Below are 12,452 nucleotides of genomic sequence, written 5' to 3'. Positions count from 1 at the left end.
AAAATAACCCTTCTTAGGAGCTTATTTCAACAAGCTTTAACGATAATCGCTTCGAAGTCGCCAAAGAAAAAATAATTTTACATGACATGGCAGCTTTGCTAAGAAATATCTAATAGATTATTTGAGCGAGTTAAAGTATACAAACGGTGTGTGAGACAGGCACAGTGATATGGTATTAACTTGAACTCCGGCCAGCTCATATTCGAAAGATTTAAAAGTACGAAATTGTTGTTGTCTTTTTTGAAAATTAGCTTACTTAGCTTAAATTGTACTTGTATCAGCACCAAGCCAATGGCAATTTATCGCAAACGATTGTACACTTTAGGCGAGCAGGTTTAGTCTGTTTTTGAGTGTTATACAGAATCCGGCTACACTGCTCTGCGCCACTAAAAAGAACAGCGCATTAGACTCCCCGGCATCACATTACCTATCTATCATAGTTGTATTTAGATTAGTTTGGGCAATGAATTAAAACACAAAATCCTGTTGTTCAACAAACAATATATATTCACCTCTTAAATATAATACTACTTCGAGAACTAAATTATATCAGGCACCATACACAACAACTTATACTAGACGCGAAGCGGTCTTTTATTATTGCCAATTACATAGGTTAATAAACATAATAATATAAATCAAGCTCATTCGGTTACGATGGAAGTGAGAAAACAAGGCCGAGAGATATAGGCAGACAGGGTTCTAATTTCGCTATTTATAATTCCCGATGATTAATTGGATTAAATTGAATAATATTCGTATTCTCCGAATCATTTTGCTAATCCAATATGAATCATTACATTTTATTGAGAGGAGTGTTCCGCCCCTTCCTGAATTACCAATTTTTGTTATGCCAAAATTCTTAGAAGAATACGAATAGTGTAATTTTGATAAAATTTTCATTCATTCATCGTTAATTGTAAATAGCGGAATATGCGGGGCCCATAAGTCTTGCCACCTCGGCAGGAACAGTTATAAGCCAACCAAATCAATTAACAGTTACAATTAATAGAGTTACATAATTTATCCAATCCAATGGAGTCAACAAGCCAAGAATAGATTGGTCATGATAATTCAAATCTCATGGTCTACAAATAAAGTTCTAACCACGAAATTTTCAACACAAAACTATCAAATTATATAAAAGCTACTGTGCTATTAGAAAAAAAAAAATAGTACAAGTCACTGGAAATTACTGGTACTTTGTAGATTGTCTACCGATTCTGTTAAACAAATAACATTGCTGACTGGACATTTTTACAATAAAAGTAAAGATCATCTGATGCTACGCTTAGTCTTATAAATACAGTTTCCGATGAATATATTGCACTTAGGTAAGGGTCAAAATAGAACCGTCTGGGGCTAAGGTTGTGACACAAAATTGGTTATTTAATAATACCACCTTTATTTATAGGGTGTGTACAATAACGAAAAAAGATAATAATACCACTATTACTTCCAGTTAAAATCTGTTAATAAAAAGTATTTTCGCTCTTAATGTAAATAATATAATAAAAAATAAAGAATAGAATCAAAAGCTTGGTAAATAAGATTCAGTAACTAAACGTAGATCGCACTAAGGCTCCATTGGAAGTCAAAACTAACTCTGGGTTAGTGAAAACCTATTTAAACTAATCACCACTCATGATCATACTAACGTTCAGAAAACTTAATATACAACCAACGAACAATAGTTTTTTTTTTACTAAATCAAAATTAATTTCAACAGTTTAATTTTCTTAAATCGGTCCAGCCGCTTTTAATGTACCTATCATTAAATGTGTAACAAAAACAAATATTTTAGAAACACATTGAAAACGTAAAACCGAGAAAATATAATTACTTAACCAATATTAAATACCAGATTGCACAATAAAACAGCACTTCAGCGTTCCAGTATTACGTAACTTAATTTAGGGGAAAGGGATTTTTAAACGCAACCCTTTTCGTCTATGTTTTAAAGGGAAAATGTTACGTCATGTTTAATGTTAAAGTACAGAAAAACGTAACGATGCATTACATAGGGGAGAGGAAGGGTCTTGAATCTTCAAAAAATGTATTACGCAATACTTGAACGCTCCCAAAGTTGTTGAACATGAGAATGTCGTTCATAAATAATAATATGTAATGGACAACAATAAATAACCGTTCCGTTACAAATATATTATTCTATTAATAAAGTAGACTAGTATTAACACAGGCCACTGGACGCTGAACGTACCATAGACAATTTGTTACACAGACTTAGGTTATACTTCTGGGGGTCTACCACCATTTCTCAGGACCGAGCAAAGTTGAAAAGCAAATGGATGTCTCGCTGACACTGGAAAACATACTTTAAAACTATGCTTGTAAACTTCACAATCGTATAAAAAAATTGTCAACTAAAATGATAGCACAATCTCGATTCCAATCTCTTTGACAAGGAATTATGTACTTTACTGGACGGGTTTAAAGTGTGTATTTGAGTGAAACAATCTGCAACGTTACCCGCCAACTGTGAGCATCCCGGTAACGACTGTTATAGAAGCGAGATGCTACTCTACATCAAGTGTGCTGTCTCGCTTTCGTAAATTATTCTATAACATGAAGTGGAAGGCGACTCAGAAGCTTTTATGGAAAAGAGATGCCGTTCTACACCGCATAATGTGCTATCGTTCCCACAACTACACCAGTCTAATTCTAACAAGTGGTGGTAGACAATCAGATTCTGTAGTCTGGTGAACAGTTGCCAGGCGTTTGTGCAGCGCTATCCAACCACAAAACCCCGCCAACAAATAAATGCTTAACAAAACTACAAGTAATATGTGTATGCAAAGCCGCAACATTATAACTTAAATATCTCTACATTATATTTGTGAGTTGTAATTATATTAATGGAAATAACAGATACACTTGATATTTAATCAGTATAAGATTTATATCTCGTTATATAAGAGATCGCATGATTTGCAGTCAATTATATTGCACAATAACTTTAGCGACGGAAATTAGAGATTTACGTTTTTATTGGACCATATTATTATTTACTTATTCTTTTATGGCATGGTATAAGGTCGAATTTGAGAACATTCGCAATTCGTAACATCAGAAAATTTCGCAATTTGTAATTCTTGGTATAAAACATTTAGGTTCAAAGCGCCATTCGATCTTTGAGTATGGCCAAAGGCATTGTTAAGGTTAGAATAATTGCGGAACAACTTAAAGCTTAACAATAAATATTTCATCCATTACACTCAGTAATATAACCACAACTACACATTAGGCAAGATTCACTTAAAGAATATTCTACTAGGCTTGTCCTCATTGGGAAACTCTATAAACGGATGTGTCTGTTTATGTTCTAACATCTCACTCTCACTAGGAAACTTATCTCCACAGATATCACACGCCACCTCACTGCACTCAGAACTCGAGTCACTCTCTGACTTCACTTCTTTTCTCTTACTCTTCTTAACAGCCCACTCTTTCTTCTTCAAAGTATCTTTTATTTTCTCCTGCTTAGAAGAATGCGCTTCTTCTGTTAACGGTCTTCCAGTTAGCAGGAACTCCCGCATGTTTTTATGTTTCGGGGAAAGTTTATGTTGTTTCAAGCGGTTTTCAGAACTGCACTGGTATTCGCAGATGAAGCAAACGTACTTCATGTCGCCTGTATGTATTTCTGCGTGTGTTTTCCGTTTTTCTGGTGTAGCAAAGCGAAAATCACAGAACTTGCATGGATATTTTCTATCTGGTGAGTGAAAACGCATATGAGATATTAAAGCATTCATATCTTTACAGATCTTTCTACATTCAAGGCACATAACTCCTTTCTCGACTAGTTCCGTTTCTTCAACGGTTTCCGTACTGTGGTGTATTCGTCGATGCGACGTCAGACCCTTTTGACTGACGAAAACTCTTCGGCAATCGGTGCACTGGAATTGTGTTTCTGATTTGAGGTCTGGACTGTGCTTTTCAACCTGATGGATCGCTAGTTTGTCTGCCTCATGGAACTGTAAGCCGCACTCATCACATTTCCACGCCTTCACGAGTTTAGAGAACGCTTCTAATACATCTAAAACGGATTGTCCTTCAACTTCTGGGTGGAAGGTTTTTGTGTGATTGCCGAAGTCGATGATTTTCGAGAAGGTTCGCTTGCAGCGCGGACAGCTGTAAGGCTCTTTATGGTCATCCATCACATGAGACTTTAATTCAGACAGTTCCATATAGGTTTTCGAACACATAAAGCATTTTAGCTTTTGTTTCCCTTTGACAACTTCCGAAATAACTTTATACTCCATTAGTTGAACCTTTTGGTGTACTTGCAGGTGTTTGAATAGTTCTTTCCGCGTGTGGTAATCTGTGGGACAGAATTTACAAGGGAATTTCTTTCTGTGTAGCCTCTTGCGATGTAGAGCTAATTCTTCTCTGTCCTTGAAATGTCTTGAGCAGGACACACAGGGATAGGTGTTGGTGTCGGAGAACAGGTTATGGGATCTAAGACAAGTCTCCATCCTACTCCTTCTTTGGAATACTTTGCCACAAGTACACTCATACCCTTCCTTCTTTATTTTCTCTTCTTTTCCTTTTGTGTCGACCTTGGTATCAAGTTGAGCTTTCAATCTTTTATCACGATTTTCTCTTCTTGTTATCTCACCCTTAATAATGCCTAAAGCACGTTTCTCGATGCCTTCATGGACGGCCAAATGCCGCTTCATATACCTCTTAATGCGATATGTTTTTGGACATTTTGGGCAAGTATGGCACTCTTCGACTTCCTTCTTTCCCGTGGCTTTTAGAAGACCATAAGCTTCTTGTTCAAGGGATAGAACATTACCAGTAATAGAGTTTAATTGAAAAGACTCTTGGTACTCTAAATAGTTGTCATCATGATCATATGTGGTTGGTAGAATTTCTTCAGGGTTGCCATCTATTTTGGAGTATGACATGTTGGTTTGTGGGATGGGCAATATTTCCATGACTAGAGTCTTTGTGGTTTTCGACTCTATGAGCCCGTCGTGCGGGTTGGTGATGGTGGAAGTTGTATTGATCAGTTTATTGGATATTAAATGAGTCTCTGTTACAGTTACATCTGTTTCTTCTTTTATGTCCATTTTGTCGTAATCCTCTTTCTGCTCCTGAAAAAGTGAAGGGTTTTGTTTAAACAACTTTTATATAGAAAATCCAGTAATCACTGTTACATTTACGAATTTTCGAGCAACAACTCAAACCATGGCTTATAGAAACCAATCCAATTATTCAATTAATTTTATAATCTCTAGGACTTCTGGGACTCGTTTGTTTGCATAAAAAACAGAACTCACATTATGGAATGATAGTATTGGTTTTATTATTCCAAATAAACTTGCAAGGAAATGAAAAATTCCTCAGACAGGTTCCTGCAACTACTCATTCAACATGCCTGGCATTTCATAACATGCTGTATTTAATTCCATATATCTGATGTGTAGCAATAAATAATACAGATGGTTGTATGCTAGAGTAATTAGAAAATAATTACCTCATACAGCCCATCATCTTCACACTTATAATCCATGTCATCATGTAAACAGGCTTCAACATGTGTCAGGGCGGCTGCATCATTGCTGTCCATACTGGTAACGTCATCGAAATTCGGATAATCGTACGTCACTAACGACTCATCACCTACCACCCGTTCCTCCTTCACCTTTTCAAACATTTCTGACTTTGGATCCATGTCATACTCAATTTTGGGTAAGGTTTCATCGTCCTGTGAATCTAAGCTCTCGGATTCTATACTTATAGATATTGTTTCTTGTTTTACTTCTAGTTGTACGTTCTTGAATGGGTTATCAACATTTTCTTGTATGATGGTCTCACCGATATTGATTTCAGATTTAATGTCTAGTTGTAGGTCTTCATTGATCATATCTATTTCCTCTTCTTTGATAATTGTTTCCGTTTCAAGTTCAGCCATGTCTGTGTGTGTTGGGAAGTCCGTTGCCATGATTGGAGGCTGTAATAAATTATTAAATTTATTAAAATTGTAAGCTAAGTGGTTATTTTAATTAATTAGTATTAGTGTGAAATGAAATTATTGATCATTTCATGTCTAAAGAGGTTACACAGTTAATTTGTAAGTTTTCAGAAAGCGAATGTAGAAATGATTTTACCGATTGTCCCATGACTGGGCAAAGTTAGATAGCTTCTGCCCAGTTGTGTCCGTTTTAATGATTCATTTCTTATGAATGGCAATAAGTGTGCATAAAAGTATGAATGTGTACATGTTGTTTCACATGGATCTCAACAGAGACATCATTGAAATACTATTTACCATATTTACATTAATGAATGTGATAATGTTTTCATTAAAGTTAATTTAATAACTTAAAAGTAATGCAGTTTATTAAATAATCTTTCATCGATTAAAAGGAATAAATGACCATAATTCCTGTTTATTAAACTGATGTTTACACTGTCGACTTATAAGCCTTTGATTATTTACATTTGACAGTATTTGTGATGCAGTAAGAAAAACTGGTCAGTACAGTAATCTATATTAACTAATGAAATAACATGTAACCTTCAAGGTCGTACTTACTTATCAGAACTAGAATTTTCACGTTACGATAATATTCTTCTAAAGATCGGTGTCCATTGTTCAACAAATTACATATTCAAAACATAAGGACCACTAAAACACATCCTTTTAACTTTCCAAACCCCAACTACCACCGGAAACTTGTCTCATTATCTTCACACCGCGATTATTGAACGTAATTTTATTACAAGAATCACTAATTGCTTAACACCGCTGATTAAAGCGAAAAGGTGAAAATTACATCAATACGTAAAGCATCCAATTAAGGGCCGTGAATACTAACAAAGTTGTTTTGCGACATTTTGCTTATAATCAAATACTGAAAGTCAATAAGAAAATAACATTATAGAAGTGCAATTATTGTTAAAAATATAATGTAATTGGATCTAAACAGTCCACTTTGCACTAAAATTTTGACAGATGATTTTTTATATTTTTAATTTTTAACTCAGTTGTAAATCGACTAATTATTGTTAGTTGAAAACGATCCCACTGATAATAGAATTAAAATAGTTGTGGATGTAATGTACATATCTCAAAAAACATATGTTTATATCTACTCTGTTCATAAGTGATCTGAGATTTTATAATGAATTTATTGATTCTGATTCGGAAAATCGACTACCTTTAACATTTAGTAATGAGCACTCAAAAATGGCGACGGATGTAAACATGGTAAAATTGAACGGATCTTTTCGAAAATCAGCTGCGTGATATTTGTAAGGAACGCATCAATAGTTGATTTGGGTGGTAAATTGTGAATTTTGTGTTCGATTGTTTGCATTAAATCTAAAATATGTGTCCTAAACAATATTTACTCGTCAGGAGGCGTTGTGAAAACCATAAAAAGACATGGCAAATTCCTTGGACCTAAAGGTGATGCTAAAACACTTATCAAATGGTACGCTGGGCGAGAATTTGTGCATTATATGTCTGTCGCCGCTTCAAGACCAGTACGAGAATATTTTTACGGAGATTTGTAAACAGGACAAGAATTATTGCATAGCAGATGTGCTTCAAACTATGTGCCAAATTACGGTTAGTCGCTAAAATTGCTCCAAATTTACTACAACAACTTGTATTATTAATTGTATTTTAATATTTTGAACGCCTTTGCTCACAAATAATTAACTTATGTTGAACTCTGCTCAAAAAACGGATGTAGATACAAATCTAGATACGGATAATTTGTTTATAATTATTATATTTTCAGCTATCAGAAAGTGATAACTACAATGCATGTATAAACTGTTTTATGATGGCATCCATGGCACACAAATTCTATCTACTATCAAAACGGAGTCACGAAATCCTTGAATTCTATTCTGACCAAGTTTTGAACAACTTGGATCAAATACAGATACCTGAGGAATCTACCAATGACACTCTATGCCTGTCCCTTCCTGAGATATCAACTGAGACACCCATTTACGACTACAATTTACATGGTATAGGTAAAAAGGGTAAAAAGAAAGTTACCAATATAGAATCAGACCAAAAACCTGTTATAGTAAAAGAAGTGAAGCAAGAGAGTGCTGAGGATGATGTAGTGGTAATTATAAAGGAAAATGATGAGTCTATGTTCTACAAAGTGAACCCCGATGGAGGCTTGGAACTAGTAAATGACCTTGAGAAAGATTACTACAAGGTAGCATTTGCTAATGAGCTGCCCAGTGAGAAACAGCCGAAGCGGAGAAGGAAAAGAGGTCCGATGACACTGAAGCTGTGTACCCGATGTCCTGTTAAATACAGGTTTGCTGCCAAACTTAAAGAGCACATGAAACTGGAGCATAAAGTAGATCTCTTTGTTTGTAAGGTTGGTAAATTACACCAATTACATTATGATCCAGTTTAAAACCATAGTATTTATTATAAAGTGCAAGTCTGATTAGAAGTCATGTTGTCTCCCTTGACTTTCTACCTACTCCCTATCTATTGATATCAAAATCAGTTCTTAAAAATCAATAGATTGTATGTATATATTTTTTTCTAATGACTCCTTCATGTTTTCCTCTGGGTTTGCATAGTGATCTCAACCTCTTGACTATCTATAAGACAAAAGTTGTTTAGAAGTGAAATCTAGGTACATCAAATCTTACCTGTAACTTAAATAATTATGCTTGTATATGTATGTAGCAATACATAATGTTTCACAATTCCTAGATTCATGAGTATCTATTTTAATGTTCCAGGTCTGTAAAGCTATGACAGAAGATGAACAGGAGTACCACAACCACTTGAAGACACACACAAACATACACCAGTGTGCCCTATGCAACATGGTGTTTAAGAAACGGGATACCATTATCAATCATCTCAAGTGGCATGAGAAAATGAGGAATATTAGCCAGGTATGGTCAAGATATGTTAATGACTCTGGACATTAAATGCAGAAGTTCGATTTTAACACACATAGAGTTGTTAAAATGAATATATAAACTATGATATCTGGATTCCATAAAAATATTTTGATAGTAACTATTGTGTCCCGATAATGCGTGAGTAAACCATTGCATCATTCAATAATTCCATGAACATTAAAATTGAAAACGCAATCATATATTGAACCACAATCAATAATTTGTGGTTGCTACAAACAAACAAAACAACTGAATTCATTCTACTGAAAATTGGTAAACAATGATTCCAATGTAATTAAATAATTGCAAATTTAGTTGCTGGCTATACAACAAACTATTTTTATTGTCTGCCATTAACTATATTATTCTTTTTTCAGGCTGAAAACGCCCACATCTGTGAAATATGCGGGGTGATCCTTGAGAATGAGGATGGCTTGAAGCAGCACTATGAGAACAAACACTACAAGAAGTTCACATGTTACTACTGCGGCAGGATGTATAAGGGAGAGATGAGCTTTGATATGCACATCAAGAAACATGAGGCTAACATGGAAATGGAGGCATTGAAGTATGTTTAGTGATAACATGAGTAGTAAGATAGTTAAAGGTAGAATGTAAAGACAACAATTTTGACCCTAAGTCGCTCTTGTAAACAACAAGGATGGCATTACACTTAAAAGCAAACTTTAAAGTATAAGTGGATATTGTCGTGAAAATTCTCCAGAGAGTTTGAAAGTTATTAATTTCCACAAAATTCACTGGCCTCAGAAAATATGTCCTTTTTGTAGTCACAAAATATTGTGTCTACCAAAGCTTCATATAATTTTCTTTGATTATATTGTTACAGGAAAAAACAAGATAAACAGGATGCTTCTTCAAAAACACAGAAAGCAGCTCCAGAAGCACAGAAACAAGAGGTTAACAAGAAGAAGTGTATGTGTTCTACATGCGGTCGAGACTTCGTCGACGAGAGATCGCTGATGTGGCATCAACGACTGCACAATAATGAACGACCTTATAACTGTGATGTAAGTAGAATTATAGCACGGAACTCTACCCATTTCTATTTCTGCCACTCATTTCTAAAGTGTACAAATTACAAAATTGTTGACTGCACACATAGTCAGAGTAGGTCACCACGCCCAACCATTATAAGCGATGTGTAGGACAAGTGATTCACGAATGCTTGTCTTGAATCTGGGCGCCTTTGTGCATGTGACTTGGATGTTTGTGAAAACCCTGTTACGGAAATCGTCATCGCTCAAAAAAAGAAAAATGATCAGTTGCAAAACAGCTCAAGCGTAAAACTACTATTGCTCGGTACTAGCCATTGTAAAAAGACGCACACATGAGATATAATATAAAGAGCAAGGATTGAGTGCATGTTGTTTGTGCCGCCAGGTGTGCGGTCGCGGCTTCGTGTCGCTGAACCGCCGCAACCAGCACGCGCTGTGCGCTCACACAGCTCCCACGCGCCGCTGCCCGCTCTGTCCCGCGCTCTTCCATCTGCGATCCATGATCAACACGCACATCAAAAAGGTTTTTTTAAATTCATTTATTTAATGTTCACTCTAATCTACCGTTACAGGTAACTTAACCTAATGCGGTAACTAGGACCAGGTTAATATTATTCTTCTAGTATTTTAGTTTCTGCTTCTTATCTCAACAGTTATATGTGTACTATACCCACAGATTGTAAAATAAGTTAAAATTATTGTATCGAAGTTAATGCTCTAGCTTTCCTATTTTGATATTTTAAAGCAAAGAATGATATTTTATTAAAAATCGAAAGTGAATTAATTTCAGGCATATTATGTTACCTATATTTGTCTGGTAGTTTTTTTTTACGACCTCCGTGGTCGAGTGGCGTACACACCGTTTTCAAGTTGTCGCTAGCTCTGAGGTCCCGGGTTCGATCCCCGTTCGGGTCAGTGTATAAATTCACGTTTCTACATTGTCTCGGGTCTGGGTGTTTGTGGTACCTTCGTTGTATCTGAATTCCATAACACAAGTGCTTTAGCAACTTTCTTTGGGTTCAGAACAATGTGATGTTGTCCACATTTATTTTCATTATTAATTACAATAAGTCCCAAAAAAGATCAGTAACAGCATGTTAGTCAATCATTCGCAATAAATTTGACGACAAAAATGGTCTCTAAAGCCTATATAATCTATATATACTTTGACAGGTGCACCTAAAAGCGCACAAGCGTCGCAACCGCATCAGCAAACACCAGAATGTGTACTGGCGCACCGAGGCTGTTCCCATCCAAGAGCTCAGCGTCGACATACAGAACGATATTCTGGAACTACAGGCTGCTAACAACGAACAAGATTGGGTAAGACATCGCTGTTTACCTACTACCTAAATTACACTACATTTTCATTGCATAAGTTCAAAGATTTTGAGTGTGAGTGTCTTATTGTCACTCTCAATGGCTAATGCTATTTTTTGGGTTTCCTAGTGCTCAATTACTACAAAGGCAACTCTATTACTACACTGTCATGTTTGTCTGTGACCAGGCTGAATCTTATGAACCGCGGTTGCCAGACAAATGAGATTGATACTAGACAAAAGCAATATCATTAAGGTAGATAGATAAAATTCAATTCTACTATTCTTTTAATTTCAGACATTCCTGGGCACATCATCTACAATGGAAATTGAAGAAGAAATTTGATTGTCACTAATTATTCATTCAAACTTTAAATACATCTAATGAATTGTTGTATAATTAGGTTTAACTGTTGTTGATCATTCTTTAAAATTCAAGCCTTTGAAACAATAAAGTACAAATCAATTTAATTCCTAATACTTAGTTTATTCATCTGTTTGTATCATTTAATGTACACCAATGAAAATATATAAGCAAAAATAAAAAAACTTACAGGTATGAAGTTTTACCTAATGTTTCAGCCGTTTTCATGATTTTTTGGCTGTGCCTCAGTAGACATTAGTTATTTGAAAATAATGTGTGATTTTTCTTCTATAATTCTAGAGTAATAAAGCTTAAAATCTTAAAAAACGGTATTTCAATTATAATATTATACTCTTTCCGAAACAGATCTGTTTACTACAAAAAGAGTTAGACAAGGTCTTTTATAAATTAAATGATATTGTAGCCATAATATTTAAGTAACAGAATCAAGGCGAGGAATACAAAGGTTCAACAAACGAAATAAAACACCAATAATCCCTTTTGTATATACATTTATTTCTTTTTTTTTCAATTTTAGATTATAGTTTTTCAGATATATATTTTCATATATAATAATCAATTGGCTATCGAATATATACAACTTAGATATAAACCTGAAGGTCCTTATGAACAACTACAATTGAGTCTTATTATCTAGGTGGAATCATTTCTTTAATAACTAGTTGAAAAACGTCGTAACGTGAAAATGCAATTTTCACACAAAAGAATCTGATAGTTGGACAAAATAAATGTCAAAGTTATCGGCAAAGTTCAACCCAGAATTTGTACCCGCCTACTTCATTAACATCACTCTTGGATCATTTTTTACTC

At 34.9% G+C, this 12,452-nt stretch overlaps 2 protein-coding genes across 4 annotated transcripts; one reads left to right on the top strand and one right to left on the bottom strand.

Annotated features, from left to right (window-relative positions):
• Window positions 1–481: 481 nt before the first annotated feature.
• LOC113505103 (zinc finger protein 271-like) lies at window positions 482–7,098 on the bottom strand. Its single transcript, XM_026887620.1, has 3 exons — window positions 6,563–7,098; window positions 5,501–5,977; window positions 482–5,117 (listed from the first exon to the last, which is right to left on the bottom strand). Exons 2-3 carry the CDS (start codon window positions 5,966–5,968, stop codon window positions 3,273–3,275), a joined length of 2,313 nt encoding a protein of 770 aa, XP_026743421.1. The 5' UTR covers window positions 5,969–5,977; window positions 6,563–7,098; the 3' UTR covers window positions 482–3,272.
• Window positions 7,099–7,201: 103 nt separating this feature from the next.
• On the top strand, window positions 7,202–11,948 carry LOC113505105 (zinc finger protein 684-like). Of its 3 annotated transcripts, none has more exons than XM_026887630.1 (9): window positions 7,202–7,281; window positions 7,388–7,600; window positions 7,776–8,378; window positions 8,755–8,913; window positions 9,300–9,490; window positions 9,770–9,950; window positions 10,324–10,461; window positions 11,112–11,261; window positions 11,556–11,948. In XM_026887630.1, the coding sequence occupies exons 2-9, from the start codon at window positions 7,415–7,417 to the stop codon at window positions 11,601–11,603; spliced, it is 1,656 nt and encodes a 551-aa protein (XP_026743431.1). In that variant the 5' UTR covers window positions 7,202–7,281; window positions 7,388–7,414; the 3' UTR covers window positions 11,604–11,948. The 3 variants fall into 3 exon arrangements, with proteins under 3 accessions (XP_026743431.1, XP_026743430.1, XP_026743429.1); XM_026887629.1 differs by having other exon boundaries at window positions 7,205–7,309; XM_026887628.1 differs by having other exon boundaries at window positions 7,205–7,312.
• Window positions 11,949–12,452: the final 504 nt, after the last annotated feature.

Source organism: Trichoplusia ni, chromosome 24 (genome assembly GCF_003590095.1).
Source record: "Trichoplusia ni isolate ovarian cell line Hi5 chromosome 24, tn1, whole genome shotgun sequence".
Taxonomy (NCBI): Eukaryota; Metazoa; Arthropoda; class Insecta; order Lepidoptera; family Noctuidae; genus Trichoplusia; species Trichoplusia ni.
Note: the sequence above shows the minus strand (reverse complement) of the source record. Positions and strands in the feature narration are given on the sequence as shown.